This window comes from Branchiostoma belcheri, unplaced genomic scaffold, assembly GCF_001625305.1.
Source record: "Branchiostoma belcheri isolate BF01 breed outbred unplaced genomic scaffold, Haploidv18h27 scaffold22, whole genome shotgun sequence".
In the NCBI taxonomy this organism is placed as follows: Eukaryota; Metazoa; Chordata; class Leptocardii; order Amphioxiformes; family Branchiostomatidae; genus Branchiostoma; species Branchiostoma belcheri.
The window spans coordinates 1059329-1082921 of record NW_017803713.1 but is presented as its reverse complement, the minus strand read 5'-3'; the positions used below and the strand labels follow the sequence as shown (position 1 = coordinate 1082921).

Here is a 23593-nt window from a genome sequence, read left to right as displayed (position 1 = left end):
CGGTAACAAAATATGGCATGGCATTGTGCAAAAAGGAATACATGGTGAACCACAAAAACAAAACGTAAAATCCAGGTACAATAGTGTTGTGCAAATTTTTACAGATACACCATGCATTGTTTACAGCATCCACATGAAGCTTGTTTTCTGTTTAGGCCACGTTAATTTGATTATATGGATGACATCCTTACGAAACCTCAAAATTGATGCGAGCGTGCGAATAAAAAAGGTTTGGACAAAAGTTGTTTTTATCATGAAATCTCTGTGGTCATGAAGGTTGATCAAATAACACAGACGTGACGTGCACACTACACTATTACACCGTGCGAGTGACGTGCGTCGACGTCACTCCTTCCCCACGTTTTCAGAAAAAACGTAGCAGACGTAGCCTCCCAAACAACGTACGGACAAAAAGCACGTACGGCGGGTTGTGACCTAGCCTCCTTCGCAGTCTTGTTGGGCGTGGGCGTAATTTTTTCTGAGCGACGCGAGTAATATGCCGCCGCGAGGGACGATTTGCTGCCGAGGGACTTTTGCCACGGAGAGAAGGTTCAGGTACGAACAATGAGGTGCTATTCTGAAAACACTACCTCCTGGTAAGGCCACACGAAGTAAATTTTATGGATGACGTCCTTTGGAGACCCTAAATCTAATGCGAGAGGGCGAAAAAAAAACCAAGAAGGGCCCTAAAAAAACAAGATGCCTAGATAAGAAATATACTAAGAGACGACAAATGTTAGAGCACAACTTGAATGAGGTGACACAGTGTAACAAGCAAGAAGTCTTTTATTCGTAATCAAAACAGCAATAAATCAGGTGGAACAGCAGTTGTCGTCCTGCCCTGTTCTCGCGTTACGAGTTTCACGTCAATCTGACGATTTGTGGTACTGTCGTGACTCTTTGGTCATAGTTACAGGAAGTGGAATTTCTTGTCTTCTTTTTCTAGGAACAGGCCGAAATCAATGCGCGCGTGGACGTCATCCATAAAATTTACTTGGTGTGGCCTAAGATAAGAAAACAAGCAAATAAGCTTTTAGCTGGCCCCGCCCCTTTTGAAAACAACTGACCCCTAATGTCAACATTCGAAGTAGGACAGGTGAGTTATCGAGGTGGACTTTAGGTATGTAAAGGTATCGTCTTCGTATTGTTTCTCCACTACAGGGTCAAAACTAAGTTAGTGCACCACTAGGTTCCCTAGGTCAATCAGGAGTGCTGAGTTCTTGCGCCGTATTATCCACTAAATCCAGCCGGCCAATTTTCTTTTTGTTGTATCCAGAACTATGATCAGGTACGGTTCTGGATAGTCCACGCGTATCCAGAACCGTGCCTCGGGAAAAATCTATGGTCTTTGACCCGGAAACTATTGCTGATCGGGACCCTAATATACTATATACAAGACATAGATCTAGATAGGCAAGATTACCCCGGTTTTGGATATAATACCTATCTTCCATAGAGTAGAGGTGCACAAATAGACCATTCAACGAACGTGGCGAAAACGGTCATACCTGGCAGAAGGCGCTACTTATAATAGGCAGAATTTGCCCGTCTTCCTTTGTTCATCATTTTAATGCCTAAATCGTTGTGTTGTCTCGCTGCTCTCTTTTCAAGCGGTGAAAGGGACATATAATACAGGGTGTGATTTGTTTTTCTCTGCACAGCGGCAAACCAACTAGCTAGATGACCTAGTTTTGAAGTGTTGACCAAAGGTCAGTAAATACTACCTGCGGGTTAAAGATTGCATCAGGTATTGAACAGTGTTTCAATCAGATTTTGTTCCTCCTTTTGTTTAACAATCGTTACTATCCAACTAGGTTTCCTGATAACACATATCCGGCAAACGACTTTAAGGGATAGCACCTATAAGGTTAAACATTTTGAAACATTCAGCAGGCTCTGATGAACAGTAGCCGACCTGTTCGGAAGCCCATATTCGGCTATATATGGCAGGGGCTTGCGGTTACAACATCAACCTTCCCTTAGCCAGAACAGAGAGGCTCAGAAAATCATTTTTGTACACCGCTGTCAGACTGTACAATGAGATTTTGTAATAATATGTTATTTCGTACCCCTTTCAAGTATAGTATCCGAATGAATGTGTTTTTTTTAATGCCATTCTTTCAGAATTGTTTTTAACTCGTTTAAATGTCGCAGCTACAAAATATATCTATTTTAAAGATTATGAATGAAGAAAAATGTTTTTAAATGTACATTATACTGCGAATTTTAGTATTTAATCTTAAAATGTTGTAAGTAGTAATTTCAATTTAACGTATTTTTCTAAATGTAATAAGATATTAGCAATTGTAACGTGCGTGCGACTTGTGTACAAATACCTCACAATTTAGCCGCGAGACTGCCATGGGTTTTGGTTTTCAATAAACAAAGTTACATATCTAAGAATAACATTCCGCATATAGTAATGATATCTTGACTTCGATTAGATGAATGGTATCAGATCATTATCGAGTTGACATATCGACGGGGATTTTGAATCTTCAGTGCATTACAGGACCATGGAGACGTTATTTTGCGGACCGCCGTACGAGACTCAGTCAAACAACAGCACGTTTGTACAGCAATGGAATAGCACGTTCGTACAGCAATGGAACAGCACGTTTGTACAGCAATGGAACAGCACGTTTGTACAGCAATGGAACAGCGCAGCACGACAGCACGACAGCGGTCTTCACGATCTGGAATGTCTAGTTGATGGTTTGAACCTACTTCCGCACGTGGTTGTTCTTCCACTTGCCGTTCTGCTGGGTAAGTGAATCCCTCGTGAAGGAACACAATCTTTTTATGCCAAAAACTGAAATATTAAAAAAAATAATAGTCATATATTTTACTTCCACATAGTGTTGCGCAATTATTTCACATTTCAGATATTCGGTGCTAAAACAGCCACACGAAATACAAGTACCACCACAAACTACCAGAATGTAAACAGACATGTTTGATAGTTGTGTTTTCAGCTTTTTTAAAAGTGTGTATAAAAACCACACTCGTAAGGCACCGTATATGTCACCTCTGAATGACACTTATTTGCAATGGAGCAGGGTTGATTCAACTTATATTGCTTACTTTGTAAAGGAATGACTAGAAAAGGTATCTTTAATTATGTTTACCGAAGGAAACTATATTGTTTTTGCTCAATTTCTTCCTCTTCTTCTTCTCCAAAGATTGACCTCTGACCTGACCAATGACATGATTTGTTGACGCCTGTCACCATGGTGACTGGTTTGGGTTACATAATGTTGCAATTTCATGGTCTGCTCTGCTCCTGTCACCATATTCTAGTACTACTAGTAGTACATGTATGTGAATGTGTTTGAGTGAGAATTAACAGAGCAGACTATATGCCAAATTTAAAATTATGCATTTGCTTTGCAAATGTTACCTTTCTAGTTGTATCATGACGTTACATAATGGAAGATAAGAAAAATAAAACACAAAAATTGCCAGATAATATATGTGATCTAGTGATGTTTGCCTTCCTCAACAGTTGCTGCTGTAGGACACTACCGTCGCCATGACTACACCCCTCTGTACAACCAGTCCTGGGTCTTGTTCCCAGGGCACTCTGTCCGCTGGCTGACCATTTTCGCGCTGTTGTTCGTCACGTTATGCGAGGTAATCTTGATTATTAACCCTTGTCCTGCTGGAATTTTTAACCATGTATTTCAATAATTTCAGGTCTAAATCAGGGCACAGAACAATGCCTTTTTTTGCCCTGCGGTGGCGAGGTTACTTCCGCATCCGTTGCGTTTTGCTGCGGTGTGATGCGTTGCACGAGAAATACCCCCAAAATGTACACATACAGGGCGTTATATGGATACTACTGGATGTGCAATCCATATTATATATATATATATATATATATGGGACACACAGAGCCGAATATGGCCTCAAGAACACTAGTAGCTAGCCAAACTCCCCCCAACCATGGTTAACGAGGGGGCAGGAGTAAGGTCGGCTGTGGTTGGCTTGTGTTTTGCCAGGTCGGCTACTGGTCAGCAGAATATTTCAAAATGTTTCAAATTATCGGATGTGGTCCGGACGTTGGTCATGATTGGCTGGTGGTTTGCTGGTGTTCGGGAGTAGGTTGAGGCGTGGGTGGCTGTCAAATTTGAGTCAAACTTAACTCAAGTTTAAAACAAGTCGTGTCAAAAGATAGGCATGGCCTAAGACTTGTCGAACTGCTCCCTAACTTAAGCCAAAGTCAGTTGATTTGGGGCCAGGGGAAGGTTCATGTGTGATGTGTGACAGTGGCTTGAGGTAAATATTTATATTTATTGGTTTATTTGTATCAACATATCAACAACATATCTCGCAGCCTTGACATGCATGGCTGAATTCTGATGTTTGTTTACATACAAATTTAGGTATTTACAATCTTACAATCGTACACAGTATAACAACCTTACGTCGTACAAACCTTATATCACTTAAGTTTTAAAATATGTTGAAGATTAGTCATAAGAAATAAATACATAAATAAATCATCGTCGTAAATCAATTCCTGTGTCACAATAAGGTAGCGGTCAGTGGAACTTGTGGTGCTATTTTATATTTGTGCTGCTCCTCAGACTGTCCCACCTTTGCAGCAGGGGTGTGATCTCCACTAAAGCTAAGGTCCCAATTACGCCGGTGCCCGTCGGGGATGTAGCCCCGGCTGGCCCCGGCCGGGTTCAGGAGTCGAGCGGGCATCGGCTGTCGTGGTCACAATTAAAAGTTTCCTTCAGTAGCATTTTGTTAGAAATTTTGTCACCCTCTTTGGTCGGTATCCGGCAGGCACCCGACAGGTACCCAGCAGATTCTCTGACGATGTCTTGCATTGACCTATACGTAATGCAGAATTCACGTATTTGTTGTGATCATTTGATCTGTGAGGTCACACATTTTACCCGGGTTTACGAAGTACACACCTTTATTCTGTTCATCTGGTCTGTGACGTAAGAAATGTGTCCCGGTGGAATGCCGGCAACCGGAGGGGTACCTCTCGGTGTTCTCACGATGAGGTCACGGCGTCTTTTTGTCAGCTGGGCCCGGGTAGAATTTAACTCAGAATTAAATTCTTATCGGGGCCCCGACGGGCCAAAAAATAGCCCGGTAGCCGCAGGGTGCCCTGCGGGGCCACGTCGGGGTCCCGCCCGAAAGTGGTAAAAAACAGCCCGGGAACTACCCGCCAGGGCCCCTTTTCCCAATTGGGACCTTAGCTTATGACGGTGTTCTTTCAGCGTCTGTTAAGCGCCCAACAATCTGTAAGATTTAGGTGCAGCGTACGTTCTTGTAGTCATTTGGGACAGCAAAGCCAGCAAAGTGATGACACTGTTGTTCTCTACAGGTTGGAGAAGGCGTGATGTCGGACAGTTTCACGGCCGGTCACCACCCCCACCTGTATGTACCCTGGATCACGGCAATCCTGGCTACTCTACTGGGAAGTGTGTTCTACAACATGGTAAGCTCCGTGTTTGTTTGTTTGCTTGTTTGTTTTATTTATTTGAATCTCCACTATACTAGTATTACAGTATTCGTCATCTTGTCCGATACAATGATATGAATCTTTATTCCATGTTCCTGCCCAGAGGGGCTAAATGAACAAATGTGACCAAATGTGGTCGAGAATATTGCATACTGGAACGCTATATTATCTAATGATAATTTCTAGGAGTCTATTACAAGGTTACAATACTATATACTACCTATCATCTACTGTTAGTTGCCCTTTCTTCTTTTTTTTTGAAACATCTGGAAACATAATTACATAGTTTGCCTACTATACAAATTTAAAGAAAAGGACCTGTACAATTGATATTCAGAAAATATGCAGCTCATGTATACGATCGCAAGCTCAGCAAATATTCTATTCATTTTTTATAGAAAAAAAAAACTAACAGTGAGTGAACAATTCGGAGAGAAACAAGAAGCAGTCACAAAGTAGACAAAAAATTCAAGTATCTAAGTATGATAATTAAAGAAAATTGTGGATTTATATTTACAGATGTGGCAATAATGATAGCGAAAATTTTATTTATAACCTTAATAATAACAACAGAATTATGCAGCTAATATCTTGTTTACTTATCATACTTGACTTTTGTTCATTCCATCTTATGGTATTATCATTTTCATGTTTATCAAATAAAGATATGTCTTGAACAATATGTTTAAAACTTCAGGTGGAGAAGTTGAATCGACCGCGTCTGTTGCTGATTCTCGGATTGTACCATATCGTATCAGGGGGGTTCAAGCTCCTCAGACTGTCCCACTTTTACAGCAGGGGTGTGAGCCCGGACAGCCTCCGGTTCCAGCTGGCTTGGGCTTCGGTACTGCTGTACGTCCTGCTAGTAGCGGTGGAGGGATATGTGCTGTGTAAAAGAGTAAGTATTGGAGATTATCACATAGTTAGAAGACGTTGACCAATCAGGCGTCAGTGGTGTTTAAATACCATAAAGACCGCGACAAATATGAGCGCCCGGTTTACAGCACCCTGGGTACGAGATCAGCCTGTGATATCCTCTGTCCTTGGTGCTGAAATGCAGACCTGACAGTTTCGCTGTAGAAACGAGTGCATAAGGCATTCAGGCTGCATAAGGCATCCAGGTGCACACACACAGTCCTAATATTTTGGAAAAGCCTATAATGCTTTTCCGAAACAAAAGTATTATGAGATCGTCATAGTGAAACCACGCGGTGTTCCCTGCCCGATGCATGCCTACCACTATTATACACATTTAAATCTTTCTGATATTGGAAAGACTTGGACTTTTAATTAATGTGTGACTTGTGCTACAAGTAGACACACTCTGTATTCATTTAATATGATGTTGTGTTTTGTTGTGTTGTGTTGCACAGTACAGAGTTTGCTTTTAATGCTAGAAATGTTCTGCAGTTCTGCAAAAAGTTCTGCAGTTCTGCAAAATAGAGCCACAGAGATTCTCCCCTTGTCCTATATGTCTTCACTTTATGGAACAAAATGCAGAATTCTCAGAGTTAAAACAGGATATAGAAGTTTTCTTTTTATCTAATCTTGTCTTACCTTGCTTTAGGTTTCGGTGTCTGTCAGACACCTTCCTCAGATTTTCTAACGCTATGTGTAGCCAAAATAGGTGAGGCTTTAGAGGCGAGAACACAAAGCCCGGTATTAAAGACAAGATTGGTTGTGTCATATCCTATACTTTACCAACCTGATAAAACAGTTACTATTTTCGGAAAAATCTAATACATTTTGATAACAACACCACATCCCCGCTCTTCAGCGGTACCTGTCCCATACTCCAGTGGAAGTCCCAGTACCGGAGGACCTTCAGGATGAAGCCATGCGGTTCGCCCTGCCCTACGCGTCCCTTCCCGCCTGGTTCTCCTTCTCCTGGATGAACTGGCTGCTCCTGCTGGGGTACAGGCAGCCTCTGCAGCCAGAACAACTAGGCAGGCTGCCGAAGGTAATCAGAACATGTGTTTCTTAAACATTAAAGGCATCGAATAAAATTTTAGGGCGGCAAAACGAAAATATTCCGGAAGAGAGAAACTGTCTGATATTGACATGTACTGCCATTTTTAGCACATTTTCGTCATCATTTCATACTTGAAGCATTTTGTAATAGCCCCAAAACAAGCTGAAGGCTTCTTTTTATTTTGGGAGTATATATACTCTAGTAATAGCTAGATAGTACCAACCTACGATACAAAACAAGCAACCATTTGCTATCAGTGACATTGCAACTGTGCCTCATGGATATCAGTATTTTATTGAATAACGTTGTTTCAACTTACTTCATTAAAAGAATGCCGAGACAATTGACGTAAAAAAAAAACAGTTTTACAGCCCTGAACTTGTATTGGATGCCTTTAAAGGGCATTATGCAAAATTGAAAGAAATCTTCATGAGATTATTACTTACTTCCACTTTCAACATATTTGTGCAATTTTCTTACATTTCTAACACTGGTGGTCGGTGCTATAACAGCCCGTATGAGGCGCACTTGGTTATGATACCTCCAAAAGCTACCAGAATGTGAACAAACATGCCTGACTTCGATTTCTTGCATTGTTATCTAGATATTTAGTTATTGAGGAAGCCTCTTAACACGAATTTCTTCACTCCACCTTGGTTCAAATTGGGCACTTGACTTAGGTTGTGGAGGTTAGCCTTGAGGGAAGGAGAGTGTTGGGTTCCGCCTTTTAATACATGCCCTAGACACAGTGGAAAACAACCTAAAGTCCCTACGGCAATTTTACAGACTAGAAAAATTGTCAATGCCAAATATGCTTTATATATCTGGCTGCAGGAAACCACTGTTGAGGTAGCCTTGGATCGCCTGACCAACGTGTACAGAAATGAAAAGGTACGTTAACAATTTAATACGTATCCATTACTATACATGTATAAGCACATCACTGGCCTCCTTGGGCCCAGAACATAGAGGTGTTAAAACATAGGGTGTCAGAACATAGGGTGTGAGAACATAGGGTGTGAGAACATAGGGTGTCAGAACATAGGGTGTCAGAACATAGGGTGTCAGAACATAGGGTGTCAGAACATAGTGGTGTCAGAACATAGGGTGTCAGAACATAGGGTGTCAGAACATAGGGTGATAGAACATAGGGTGTCAGACCATAGTGGTGTCAGAACATAGGGGTGTCAGAACATAGGGGTGATAGAACATAGGGGTGATAGAACATAGGGCTGTCAGAACATAGAGGTATAAGAACATAGAGTGTCAGAACATAGGGGTGTCAGAACACAGTGTCAGAACATAGAGGTGTTAGAACATAGGGGTGTCAGAACACAGGGGTGTCAGAACATAGAGGTATAAGAACATAGAGTGTCAGAACATAGGGGTGTCAGAACACAGTGTCAGAACATAGGGGTGTCAGGACATAGGGGTGTCAGGACATAGGGGTGTAAGAACATAGAGGTGTCAGAACATAGAGGTATCAGATATGGGTGTCAGGACAATAGAGGTATCAGCATACAGGAATGTCAGAACACAGAGTGGCAGAACATATAGGGTGTCAGAAGGTGTCAGAACATAGTGTCGTCACAACAGAACATAGGGGTATCAGAAAGTAGGGGCGTCAGAACATAAGGGTGTCAGAACATAGGGGTGTCGGAACATAGAGGTATCAGATATGGGTGTCAGGACAAAGAGGTATCAGCATACATACAGGAGTGTCAGAACACAGAGTGTCAGAACATAGAGGTTTCAGAATATAGGGGTATCAGAACACAGGGGCGCTAGAACACAGGGATATTACTTGAGTGCATGGCTTTTTTAATTTCTTTTGTTTGTAGGAGAGAGCAGACAGGTTGGGTGAGCCGTTATCTCTGTGGAGAGTCTACATCCGTGCGTTCCTGCTGAGCTGGGACTACGCCGTGTCAGGGTTCCTCATGCTGGTGACGCAGGCGTTCTTACTCCTCTCACCTGTCCTCCTCAAACATATCATCACCTGGGTTACCATGGAGACGGAGAGACAGACAGAAGCAAGCTTACTACAGGTAGGGGTAGGTGTCTTTGTCTGACAACTTACATCAGGTCCTTTAAGTCCCAAACAACCTTTGATCTTAGTTCCTGACGTGAACTAAGCTTATAAAACAAGAATTCGGAGATCTCATACCTCCATGAAATATGAGTTTTTATAATTTTTTTTCATTTGTCTCATTGACTAAATTAGGTCATAATTAGCATAATCTAGATTAATTTATGGCTTTCTAAATTCAAATGACAATATTTTTTGTGTGAAATCCTTTCCTTTGCCATAGCTGTATGTTATGTGAGTGGTTACTAACTGAAGGTAGCCAGGGGGTGTGCCTAGAAACTTGAAACTTGATTAGAGTAGTAGACTTCGTAGCTGAGAGGGCAAAGGCCCGGCACAGGGTCAGTCTGCGTTCAGTTGGAGGTCAAGAGTTAGCAGGGCCTCAGAGTACTCAGAGGCCTCATAGCTCCTACCCACCATGATTCTACAGGCCCTTTTCTGGATTCTTTCTAATATATAGTATGTTGTATGTGTCTATAGTAGACTGCAAAGCGCATAGCAGACTGTGTGTTTGTGCAAACATTACGAGCTGTCTCTGGTATTTGGCCGAGTTGAATAGGGTGTCAGGCCGAGTATACAAGGGAGTTGGGCCGAGTAGGTAACGAATAGAAAGGTCCGAATCTTCCCACCAACCTCTGCTTCCAGAGGTAATGTAGGGTCGTAGTTGGCTGCCCAATTGAAGTAGAATTTAACTCTTAAATTTGATTCCATTTGTAACGAAAGGTGGTTGTGGCTTAAGTCTGGTCAGAACGGCTTGTGTTCAGGGGGAGGTGTGACAATTAGGCTTTACTGACCGGTTAAATTTCTTGTAAAGGTATGGTTTCTACGCGTTAGGATGCCTATAGAGTCAGATTCAAGTAAGATAGGACACGTATCTGATGAGGGCTGACTCCATCTTTATTGTTTACTATTCTAGCGTGGTACGCGGAGTGATCTGAATAAAACTGCACTGTGCTACCGCAAAGTAGTGCGGTGTGGGCAAGGCTCCTATGGTGAAATAGTTATGCCTGATGAGATCATGTAACACCCACATACAACACGGCTTTGCAATCTGCCTCCGATGTGTAATCCCAGGAGAGGTACTTGGTGAGTCCGGGAGAGTTTCTGCAGAACGGGTTCGTGCTGCTGGTACTGCTAATGATCCTGTCTGTCCTGAGAACCGGCACACAGGCCACCTCCATGTGCCTCAGCTTCAAGGTCGGGACCGTGCTCAGGAGGGGCATGCAGGTAGGACATTTTCTGTTTCGTTTTAAAAGAGTATGGCAGTTCATGGTCTAGCCCCTTTGCTAAGTTGATTGTTGTACTTGTAACAGATTTGGAAGATTGAATCTTCGTTGTTGTCAGAAAGCGAGGCATCTTTTCTCGAATAAAAGCACTCTATTTACGCAGCTAAGTGTTTTATACAACCTACATTTTATGTACATGTATATATAACACTCCTGCACATTTGGGACCGCATTGTAGATACCTTTCCTTGTAACTGTGTACACGTGTTTATACTTTGCTGTGCAATGCAATGAATTAAACCGTTCCTTGTAACTGTGTCTATATGTTCATAATTTGCGTTTAGGAACGCATCTATATCAAACCCAACAATAATTACAAATGTATATATAAAGTAGCATTAGCATCACTTATTATCATTCTACTGTTTACTGTTGTTATCATGTTCTTGCAATTAGCCCTCGGGCATGCATTTGCAATAAACTTTCAATTATAAACAGTGCTGACAATGCACCTGTGCTGTGCAATGTTCTTGAACCAATCAGTGCGCTGAGTAAGGTGACAGACGGTCATCAAACGTTGCGTTTTTTTCTCTTATTCAGTGACTTATACCGACCAGATGAAACTATTCATGGTTTCTTGTTTTTTTGCAGGCAATGATCTACAAGAAATGTCTTCTGCTGCCCTCCTGGTTGCTGGAGAATGACAACATCAGTATGGGTCAGGTGACCAACCACATCAGTATGGGCTGTAACATGCTCGCCGCCTTCTTCTTCCTCTTCCACTTCTCCTGGGCAACGCTCGTCCAGGTGGGGTTTACATAGCGTCAATTACTGTACATTTTTATCAGGGCTACATACCCCCATCCTGAAAAATAGAATAACCCAAACAAGCTACCGCATACACAGCGAAGCATTAGACGATCAAAACACGTGCTGTACGGGGGTGTCCGATTATTTTATTCCAACGCTTGAAAAATTATTACAGATAGATAAGAACCTGAAAAAAAAAGAAATCAAGGAAATACGTCAAACGAACCGTGAGCTATAGATGCGAACACATAAATGACATCTCCTGCCCCAAGGTAATAATAACCATTCTGTCCTTTCCACCTCGACATCTGTAGTTCTTCTGACGCGTATTCCTTAGAATTAGACTGAATTGCGTTGATTATACAATTTTGCCAATTGTAAAAACACCGTACTGTTAATAAGCAACATTTCATCAGTCAAAAAGATATTACATTACAAAATCAATTAATTAAAATATGGTAGATATAGTAAAATATACTAACTAACCTATGGTATATTCATGTACAGGCATAAAAATACAAAACTATAACGTGTACAAAAAAGTGACAGGACTTTTCTAAATCTAAACTCAGTCTAAACTCTAAATTCTAAATACTAAATGTATAATATAGAATCTAAAAGCTCTTTGTGACGTTAAATATAAAGGTTGATGTAAATGAAATAGACTGGTCAAAATTCATAACAAAAGTAAATTTTACCTTTCATCTAGTTTAGAGGGAGGCTAGTATAAACAATATACGCTTTTTCATTCTTCCTGCACCTGTTTTATCTATTGTTTAGGATATTATGTACATTCTTACATACAAAGAAACAAACATATAAGCAGGCAAACTGACATGAATGATTCTCCGGGCGCCAGCTGATAGCTGGTACCACACTGCTGTACTACCAGCTCGGGTGGAACGCTGTTCTAGCTGTCGGCTTCATGGTGATCCTGCTGCCTGTAGACCTGGTCATCATGAAGAGAATGCACGTAGTCAACACTCAGAAAATGGTAAGTGGACAAACTTATAAACGTTGAATATAGTGCAATCGGCTTCGCAGGTTCAATGTGGATCACTCATAGGTCTCACAACATATTCACATTGAATCTCGGGACGCTCGGTATCTCTGGAAGAGGTTAAAATCCTGAATCGGACTTCTTTGCAAGAGGAGTGAAGGAGGCGGTCTACATAATAGCTCACAGACCTACCCTGAACAGAGACGGGGGGCGACACAAGTTTTCTGGCACGTATGACCCGCTACTACGGTCACGTGTCTCTGACTTCACGTTCCCAGAGTAGACGGGTCCATTCCGTGAACAAGGTTGATGAAGTCCACCGAAAATTTGGGGTAAGTCCCATTCAGTAATCAAAGTTAAAGATTAGTCTCTATTTCATAATGACCATGTAATATTTTTGGCCCGAAACTGAAAAAAATATTATTAAGAATAAAATTTAACCTTGACATATACAAACACTTTTTAGTATACTTGCATCATTGCTTCGTATTTTTGGTCATACTGAGTATACAGTATGATGTGTTAGGAGTCCAACACTCACAACCATATCGTTTTGTTTGCAGGCAACAACAGACGTCAGGTTGAAATGGATCAACGAGTCCATCCAGGTGAATTTTCGCTTCAAGTCCCTCGCAGATTCGAAACCTTCTACCGACATCGCCTAAGAACACCAGCCAACCCAAATCGGCTGAAGTTCATGAGCAGTCTAATATGATTTAGGCCAACTTTTCTGTGCACATCGAATTTGCGTTAAATTTAAGTCAAATTTCACCCCCAAACACTGCTAACCTACTCCCGAACACCGGTCAGCCCACAAGGCAAGATTTACCAAACCTCGCATCTACGCCGGAAGTTGATAAACATTTTGAAACATTCAGCTGCCACAGCCTAACATCAGCCGACCACAGCCGACTTTACTCCCGACTTATAATCCTAAAAAGGTTTTGGAAAAAGTAAAAAAAAATCCCTGGCTAATGCCCTCGTCTGAGACCATTTGAAATTCACCTTCTTTTTTTTCCTCTAGGGCATCAAACTGCTGAAGCTGTACGCCTGGGAACACCTGTTTGTGGAGAAGGTGATGGAGGCCAGGAAGGACGAAGTGAAACAACTGCACAGCCGCGCATGGTGGAAGATCTTAGCAAGTAAGATCCATTCTATATCTGTATCAGTCTATTTTATCTGTATCTGTATAGCCGATATAACCGCCACGAGCTAACACCAGCCGACCACAGCCAACCTTACTCCCAACTTATACTCCTAAAATGTTTTGCAAAAAGTAAGAAAACCGGTATATGTGGTATATATGGTATATACATGGTTTATATAACGTCAACATTGAACTACCTGTTCCACCAGCTACCTTTGAACGGAAATATAGGTTTTGAGAGCTTTTGAGAGTTTTATTCGAAATTTAGCTGTAGGAACTTTTGCAAGGTTAGATTTGGCAATCCCCGCAATAAAGTGTATGATTTTATATTTACTAACTGGATTTATCTTATAATGAGGTGCCATAACTTTTCTGTTTTTCGCTTCCCAGTATTCTGCAACACAGCCAGCCCTTTGGTAGTGACACTAATAGTAAGTTCATTTTTCATGAACAGACTTTTGGATAGAACTCTGTTTTTCTTAGCATATTTCCGGTCTTGTTCAGGTAAATGTAGTTTTGTATTGTATTTTTGTCCGTAGATTTTCTTATCTCAAAATAGATGGTATAATAGGTTGTCTCTCTACAATATTTTATACGAGGTTGAATTCAATAAACATTGGGTCATGAGAATGGACGTCCCTCCGAGTTGGTAAAAAGTTACACTGTTTTACAACTCGAAAGAAATGAGTATGACCTTGAATTTTCGACTGAATCTTCGTAAACTATCTGACCTAAATTCTATAAACACGTGATTTTACGCACGTGTGACGTCAGCACAGGGTCAAAGTTCGTCGGAAGTCGGTACCGCCTCCCGTCCTGGATGAGGGAAGAATAAAGTTGACAGTCTATCTTTTATGTACTTACAGGCTTTTGGGTCATACGAGTATTTCAACGAGAAGCCTCTGACTGCTGCAGAAGCATTTAGTGCCCTGACTCTCTTCTACACACTGCACGGCCCGTTTTCGGAGATCCCCACGCTTCTGGGCCTCTTCGCCGCCATGTCAGTGGCCACCAAGCGGCTGGGCACGTTCCTGCAGTCACTTGAGGTGGAAGGGGTGGGGGATGATCTTCAGTTTAGTACTGAAGATCACAAAAACATGAATGGGGATGGAGCAGTTACTGCAGATCACAATGAGGTAAGACATAAGCATTGCCATGAAATATTTATGTTTACCGAAGAAAACATATTGTTTTGCTCAGTTTCTTCTTCTTCTCCAAACAGTGACCTATGACCTGACCAATGGCCTTATGTGTTGACGTCCGTTACCACGGTAACTGGTGTTGGGTTGCAATTTCGCAAAACTAGGAGGTATTTAGACTCCTGTCACCATACACATGTGAATGTGAATGTGTCTGAGTAAGAATTAACAGAACAGACCATGTCCAAAGGTAAACATTATGCATTTGCTTTGCAAATATTACTTTTCTAGTGACGTATTGTTTTGTGTGTGTGTGTAAGTACGTGCGGCACTGATGGCAATAGAATGTACATTATTGATTAAGCCAAAAGCATACACATTTAAGTTAGTTCTACATTCTAACTATTTTGCATTTTTCAACATGGCATCTACCACAGAGTACAGAAGTTTTCAACATGGATTTGAAGTTCAGCACATCAAGAGCTCAGACAGACCACTACCTGGCCAAGGACATCTCTGTTGAGGTACGCCACTGATGACTGCAGAATTTAAGTGTAAATGGGCATATGACGTTTAGCAACTTTGTGATTAGCAAAGGATTAGAACTATTTGTTTGATTGTTTGTTTATTTATTTAGGAAGTTCCCATTAGTGATAATAATATACATCACTATTCTTCTTGGAGTCCTTTACATAAAATACAACTATTATTTACATACACGTTTAACTGCTATCAAGGACATTATACTACAGGAAAACTTATCATATCAACATAGTAAATTACACATTAAGCATCAATTAATACATCAATTAATTATATTACATTATACAGTAAACAACAAAAAACAATAATGTAATAGATGTCCGAGAGGTCAGAGGTCATGAAGTTGTACAAAATATATTCAAAACGTTTCGTTCTGTTGCATTCCAAAACTTACTTTTTTTTTTCTAAATGACCATGTTTGGGAAAACGTTTCCGCATTGCCCTACGATAATTTTTTTCACTTCCTAGAAATAATGTCTGTCAGAAACACGTTTAGAGAAATACAACCTGGATTACACTAATTTCAAAATAATGACACAGCTAGTCCTGAATAGAATTAGTCGTCAAGCCTGTCCTGAAAGCCAACTCATTCGGTATCTTTAAAACGATTATGTTGCAAAAACTCCCTAAAGGTACGAGATGGGAGTTTTACGTGGGAGTCGGACTCGCAGACAGCAAACATCAGTGAAATCAACCTGAAGATCCCAAAAGGTAAGTACTCACAGAAAGTCTTGTAAATAGTACACGATACAAGATAACTTCATTGAGAATCGCAGTACTTTGACAATCATTAAGACCATACTAGTAAGACCATGCAGTGGTTAAGCTGGCCCACGCCGTAGCGAGGGGGGGGGGTTCGGAAGAACCCCCCACAGGGCTCAGAGGTCCACTTTTTGGTCCATTTTTCATCTAAAGGTCCAAGATTCGTATCATCAGCGGGCCTGGGATCGTTTAAAAACTGCCTACTTTGTCATTAAATAAAAAGTTATCTTTGATTTTTTTCTCTCAAAAACGCAAGAAATGCCATTTCAGAAGGTTCATTTTTCAAAATTTCAAAATCCTACCTACGGGCATGATTAGCTTCTGTCACGAGTTCGGCTACTGTACGACTGCGCCAGCCGAATGTTTTGAAAAATGTTTGAAACATTCGGTTGTGGACGGGAGGTTGGGCTGTGGTTGAAGACAGGCTGGTGATCGGGAGTAAGTTAACATTATTTAGAGCATGCTTGAGGGTTAAATTTAGCTCAAATGTAAATCAAATTTGATTGTGGGGTCGTGTGGCGTAGCGACAGAGAGCTCGACCCGGAACCAGGAGGTCCCGAGTTCGAGTCCTGACGCCACCGATCTTGTGCACTTGGGAAAGGCACTTTACACGACTTTCCTCACTTCGCTCAGGTGAAAATGAGTATTGTATTATCCCATGTGTCGATGGCGGCATTGATATAACTTGAGTGTGCCGTCACCACGTCTTGTGATTACATGTTGGAATATTAAAAAAAATATAGATTAGATTCGTATAGAAATGTTGTCGTGGCCTAGATCTGGTCAGACTGCTCCCGAACATCTGCCAACCTTGTTGGTTGTTTGGCGGTCGGCGAAAGTTTTAAAGCCAGTATCCTCATCGACAACATCGTAGAATGTAAAAAAATGTGTAAGAATTGTTCCGTAGTATCTGAGAGCATCATGTGCAGGCCTCGAGGAGGGTGGGCGTTTTGATACTGCGTTTTGTAGAGTTTTTGTAGAGTTTTTAACGCCTTATTTTTTTTGCTGGCCATCCTACAACCAGCCGCCCAGAGAAGGTGTTTCGTGGCTGGTAAAAACTTCTCTGGGCGGCTGGTTGTAGGATGGTCGGTAAAATAACATGTTAAAAACTCTGCAAAACGCAGTATCAAAACTCCCGTCCGGATGCCTGCACAGGAGGTTAGTATCTGAGACAAAATGGAGTTGTTTTCATTAATCGCTAAACCCTTTCAGGAAAGCTGACCATAGTGGTGGGACAGGTGGGTTCTGGGAAATCCTCCCTGCTGTCAGCCATGTTAGGAGAGATGAGGACATTGAAGGGAAGAGTTCTCTGGAACAAGTAAGTACAAGCTGCAGTGTGGCGTAAAGGCAGGGTGTTTGACCCAGAACCAAGAGTTCCCCAATTCGAATCCTGTCACGTTACCGATATTGTGTCCTGGGGAAAATGGCACTTTGCACAACTTTCATCACTCCATCCAGGTGTAGAAATGGGTACCTGTTACATGATCTCATCAAACATAATTATTTCACCATAGGGGCCTTGCCCACACCGCACTACTTTGCGATAGCACAGTGCAGTTCTATTCAGATCACTCCGCATAGCACGTCAGACCAAGTAAACAATAAAGATGGAGTCAGCCCTCAGATAAGTGTCCTATCGTACTTGAATCCGACATCTATTCGAAGTACTGATAGACATCAGAACGCGACAGTACCCAACCTCGATTGGTGCACCTGGTGAGGTAAAAGGCAGTACATGGAAGGGGAGGGTTGGGCTCCACCTTCCAATACCGTACCCTTGACACAGTGGATTAACAACCCACTGCCCCTACGGCTGAAACTAATGACAAACAGAGAGACAACGTTAAGTATCTATCTATGTCAGTGGCAACACATAGCTGCAATGTGAAGTTACCGACTGTAGAACAAGTTAACAAGTCAGCATTGCCCTGAAGAAGGTGACAGATGGTCACCGAAACGCCGGGTTTGTAACAGAGAATTTATAGATATGTTATCCATGGATTTATCATTTGGGTGGTAATGAAATGATGGTTTTCTGTTCTCTATGCAGGAAACAAAATACCATTTCCTATGCTACTCAGAGAGCCTGGCTGTTAAACGCATCCCTTAGAGATAACGTTACGTTTGGTCTGCCATTTGACAATGCAAGGTTAGTATGTTTAAAGTTAAAACTTCTGTTCCAACACAAATGATTGTTCTCACCTCGAGCTTTCACCAGTCACACCGATCTTCTTCAATATAATGACCAAGTGTGGCTTCTCTGAAGTGTGAGGTTAAGACAGGGTCAAAGGTGTCCGCACCCGTCACGTGATGAGTGTTGAGTGATGGACCCTGATGTAAATAGCTTCTTTCACCCTTCTCAGTAATTAGTCTTGTTCTGTGTCCAGTATTCTTAAAGTGACCAGCAAAACGGAAGAGTGATTGGTCAAAAGCTAAAGGTGAGAAGAATCAAAGTCATGTAACTACCAACACAGATGTTTTCATGGCATTATAATGAGTTGAGACGGTGGTCGTGTGGTGTGGTGTGTGTTTGTGTGTGTGTTTGTGTCTTAGTGTGTGTGTATTTGTGTTTATGTGTGTGTCTTCTCACTTTTTTGCACTTAGCAGGTGTTAGAGTCGCTCTTTTGCGTTTCCTAATCTGCATTATGATACATTTTACAGGTGTGTGATGCGTAAGAGACATAGGGAGATAGAGAGAGACACACGAACAGACAGATGGACACAGGGAGAGAACAATTGGACAGAGAAAAGACAGGGAGAGAGATAAAGATAAAGAGTCTGAGCATGAGATGATCCTTATTTAGAGTTCATCTCTGTTAGTAAACTTCATGGGCAAGAAAGGAAGCAAAAAAGAAGAGGAAGACAGACTCAATTCAGCTCTGCCTTTTGTTTCTTGATTGGCAGGTACCAACAGGTGATATCGGCCTGCTGCCTTCAACCTGACATCGACATTCTCCCAGCTGGAGACATGACAGAGATAGGAGAGAAGGTAACATTGCCTTATTATTCGATAATTGATGCGATATTTTATTTCATTTATGTTATTATACAGTGACTGCATATCGTCAATAAGGCATTTTTAAAATACCCTGCCGGCATAGAAAAACAGAGTTTAGTTATTTAAATTATTTGGAATTGTAGTTGCTACGACAAACATTTTTTTTTTGTAACAGAGACATTAAATGCATAAAACATCAGTTTGGTAATACGAAGTAGTATGGATGAGGAAATATGCCTGACATATTTGAAAATTATATCATTATATTATAATTGCAAATATCCCCCCCCCAAAAAAAAGCTAGGTAAGGAGTCCCTTACGATACAGATAAAGCAACAATTTTCTGCCAGCGTCTCACAGTATGATTATGGCAGTAGATCGCTACGTTAAAAAATGACCCAAGAAATCCAGTTTTATACTCGCACCGTTTCGAGCTGTGATGACAGTCCGTATTTTGAGCAGGGGATCAACCTGAGTGGAGGACAAAAGCAGAGAGTGAGCGTGGCTAGAGCGATGTACGCACAGACAGACATAGTTCTACTGGTAAGCAGCATTTGGTAGAAATGCCATTTAGAGAACAGGATTCTGCTTTTGTAACACCTAAAAATTAATTCTGTAAATGTCTTATAGCCTGATTATGATCCAATAACCTATACAAACCTGATATTCTGAATGTGATGGTGATCAGCACGTTTGCAGAACGCACTGCACTTGCGCAGAACCCGTAATGTATTTTGCATAACATTTCGTTCGGCAGAACATCTCATATAAGTTCGTATTCGCGCATATAAGGTTAACATCCCGTCTGTAGTTTCCAAATGTTGCGTCGGAAAACAACCAAACAACCAACAAAAACTGTGATAAATTAGGATTCTGCGCAGGCGCAGTACGTTCTACCAACGTGCTATGGTGACCCGTGCTGACCTTTTGACGCCTGGGTCACGTGACTGTCCTCTTCAGTAGCTAAAAAAGGGCGGTTGTCGCTTCTAAACTTTACAGAAATTTAATCTTGGGTATCAATGTAAATCATTCAACTTAATTTGTGACGGTTCATCATTTAGTTTTGCTACATGTTATCTATAGTCTACAGCAGTTTTGTGCGTTTTTTGACCAATCGAATTACAGGACGACCCACTGTCAGCCCTGGATGCGCATGTCGGAAGTCACCTGTTTGACCAAGGCATCATGGGACAGCTGGTGAAGGATCGTCGTACGGTCGTCTTGGTAACGCACAAGCTGCAGTACCTGGAGCATGCGCACTTGGTAAGCCGATGGCCGTTGTAATCATATACAGTCACAAAACAAAGAAGAATGTGCAACTTGAACTCTCTGACCAAGAGTCTAACTTTGATAAGTTAGCAATGTGTGGAAATAAACCTTGAACACAGTTACTCGCATGGTAATACCAGACATAGGTAACCCCCACTTCGTAGAAAAAGGAATGGTATATGAGAATTAGCACTGAAACGTTGTTCTACTTAAGATCTAGTTTTCTATCAGGTCATGCCTGGTTGACGTTAACAAAGTTCTAGGGTATTATTGATATTCGTCAGTCGGCTGAGGAGCAGTCTATCGAAAGTCTAATCAGAAAAAGACAGTAGCCGGTCTGCAGACAGCACAGCAATGTTGTCTGGGCTCAAGTTACCAGCAGGTTTTGGATGTAGGTCAGGTAGTTCATCTTGTGGCGTTCTGGACGCCTTTCGCTGTAGGGAGAGACATAGAGGGCGTATCGTAACATCTTATTGGTCCCTCTTGGAAGCTTCGGGCATCCTGAGGGAGTGTCCAACAAAGCGCAATTGCCGCAGTCTGACTCTGTAGATGAGAGGCTATGTATTTAAACTTTAAACTTGGCCCATATCACATACATACAGGAATATAAAGTACAGAAAAAGGACTGAGTAGCTAAAATACTACTTTGTAAATGACAAACTTAAAAAGACAAGATTAACGTAATGCCGCTAAAATGGGCTAAGATAAAAACAGTCGGAGTGGGCAAGAGTATGTATAATGGATCTCTCAGAAGAAAGCAACCGGGAAACGAACGAATGGGATGATTTACGAAGCTTAGCGTCAAATGTGTCAAGCCTGTATGTATCTGTGTCCCTATTCATTTATTTTTATTGATAAAATCACGTCTTAAAAAATCCTCTTTCGATAACCAGATTGTTGCCATAGAGAAGGGACAGATCATAGCGACAGGAACGATGGAGGAAATCCGCGAGTCTTCTCCGGACCTGCACGGGAGCTGGATGGACGCCATTAGCGAGTGTGTGCGACAGATAGACGAAGGGTTGGAGCCGAATTCTGGACCAATATTCCAGTTACGTATAGACTAGTCACTGGTTTTGTGTGCTTCAGTCTGTAGATCTTTGCATCCTATTCTTAAGTCAGACAAAGAAACACCCGGTGGTTATTGCACTAAACATTAGCTATAGAAAAAGAAAAACACCTTGTTGAAGAAAACATCTTTCGTCCCAACAAAAAGTTACAGATTTTCTTGAGAAAAGTTTTAGTATCGTTTTCTGATTCGTTGGCAATGCTATTTCTTTTCTTGATAATATTCTAACATTTCAAAGTAATAGTTCAGCAAGAACAATACAATCAGTGGTTGGGACGAAATCTAGGCCAAATTCTGGACTGATAGTCCAGGTATGCATTATATAGGGACTGTGTTCTCAACGCTTTGATTTGATTTTGTGTGATTTTGATTTTCAGCACCAAGTAGAGGGCCAGGTAGAATCCAGTAGGTTTTATTTTTAAAACTGGTATCTAAAGCAACATTTGCAAATACCAGGAGAGTTTCTATTAACACAAAAGTTGCAGCTCACATTTAATTGAACATTTAATTTCTTAGAAAAGAAGACCAGAACGTCGGCGACAGGAAAGAAGCTGAGAACGGTTCAGCTGTTGTAGCTCACCACCTGATACACAACGTGAACAGGCTGTCCCGGCACATGTCAGTCACCAGTCTAGTCTCGTCTGTAGAGGATATTTGGGTCAGGGGCTCGGATTGCTGTGAAGACGAAACAAAGAAAGGTATGCTTATTAAACATCATTTTAATAGAAAACTTTTAGCTCCTGTACTTTTTATAACAGCAGCTAACTAACTCATTTACACTAACTTTGCCCTCGCCTTTTTTGTTTTTTTAAGGGATTGGCTAAATTTTGTCTTCATCTCATTTAGATATCAATTTTTGATTTTAGATAAATTTCTTTCCAATAACAGATAAAATCACCAATTAAAAGTTGTGGACGCTACTCGAAACGTCTGAAAGATTTCGAAATATTTCCAGTTTCTTGTTGACTTTTTCATTTCATTTTCCACCATAAAGATTATGAAAAGTCTGTTGAAGATACCCAGATTGAAGACAAAGAAAATGAGCCTAACGGTAAGTTCTGGCGTCCTTTCTACTCGTCATTTTACGTTCTGTCCAAGATATAAGAAAATATTAGGGAATATCAATTTTTTTCACAACCACTTGTTTGCAAGAGTTTCGATGACCGTCTGTCATGTTCATTAATGTTTTTCAGTTCTGTTTTTTTTTCAGTTCTTTTATTCGCACTTTAAAACAAAATGTATACAGTACAATACAGATACAAGACTAGAAAGGCCAATATTTGCTTTGGAGCAAATACAGCGATGGGTTCACAACATTTTACCACATGGCAGGGAAAGAATGAGAAACACAAGGGAAAACAATGATTACATTGATATAACTATAATATGAAGTAACATACAACTAAAACAACAGTTGTATAGCTATTCCCTACTTTATTGGTTAGGATTTTTAATTGCATAATGCAAACTGTTGATTTTCAAATAAAATAAAAACGTTCATGCCCCGCATTCCAATGCTGGAGCAGAAAAGCTTGAAATACCTACCAAAACACTTGAATAAAGACATACTGTCAGTATGGAAATGCTTCTGTGCAGGTGTTAATCAAGTTAAATCCCAACAGCCAATCAGCAAGAAGTATAGAGGAAAGCTGCATGCCTATTGGTTGATGCCCTGCATTCCATTGTCATGACTCATGCCCAAACGTGGTAAACAAGGCAGACTAACACAGTAATACATTTGCTATAACACAGCCAAAAAATTCAAATAAAACCATTCTAAAAGCCTGTATCACAAAAATTTAAAAAACGCCTAGGGGTATTTGCCCACTGTACCTCCATACCAAATTTCAGGACCTTAGGCCCTAAAATGAAGAAGCTGAATCCATTTAAAGATATGGCAGGAGGAGGAGGAGGAGGAGGAGAAGGAGAAGAAACATCAGAAAAAGCAATATGGTTTCACCACACCACGTGAACCCATAATAACCCGTATATACCTGATCTAATGATATGGTTCGCCATCTCGGATTTTGGCCAATGACGTCATCAAATTAGCATAAATTATGCATTTTTAATAATAAAATTTACATATT

General features: G+C 41.1%; 1 protein-coding gene across 1 annotated transcript in view; it reads left to right on the top strand.

Moving 5' to 3' along the window:
- The first annotated feature begins 2516 nt into the window (after positions 1-2516).
- Positions 2517-23593, top strand: part of LOC109470274 (ATP-binding cassette sub-family C member 9-like) — a 39894-nt gene continuing 18817 nt past the window's right edge. Inside the window, exons 1-14 of the mRNA XM_019769159.1 lie at positions 2517-2617; positions 2663-2766; positions 3506-3633; positions 8292-8348; positions 9410-9502; positions 10615-10767; positions 11418-11573; positions 13601-13718; positions 14639-14859; positions 16038-16116; positions 17380-17485; positions 18218-18316; positions 22020-22201; positions 22498-22554. Of these exons, the coding sequence (XP_019624718.1) occupies positions 2517-2617; positions 2663-2766; positions 3506-3633; positions 8292-8348; positions 9410-9502; positions 10615-10767; positions 11418-11573; positions 13601-13718; positions 14639-14859; positions 16038-16116; positions 17380-17485; positions 18218-18316; positions 22020-22201; positions 22498-22554 (1654 nt within the window). The remainder of the gene's footprint in view (positions 2618-2662; positions 2767-3505; positions 3634-8291; positions 8349-9409; positions 9503-10614; positions 10768-11417; positions 11574-13600; positions 13719-14638; positions 14860-16037; positions 16117-17379; positions 17486-18217; positions 18317-22019; positions 22202-22497; positions 22555-23593) is intronic.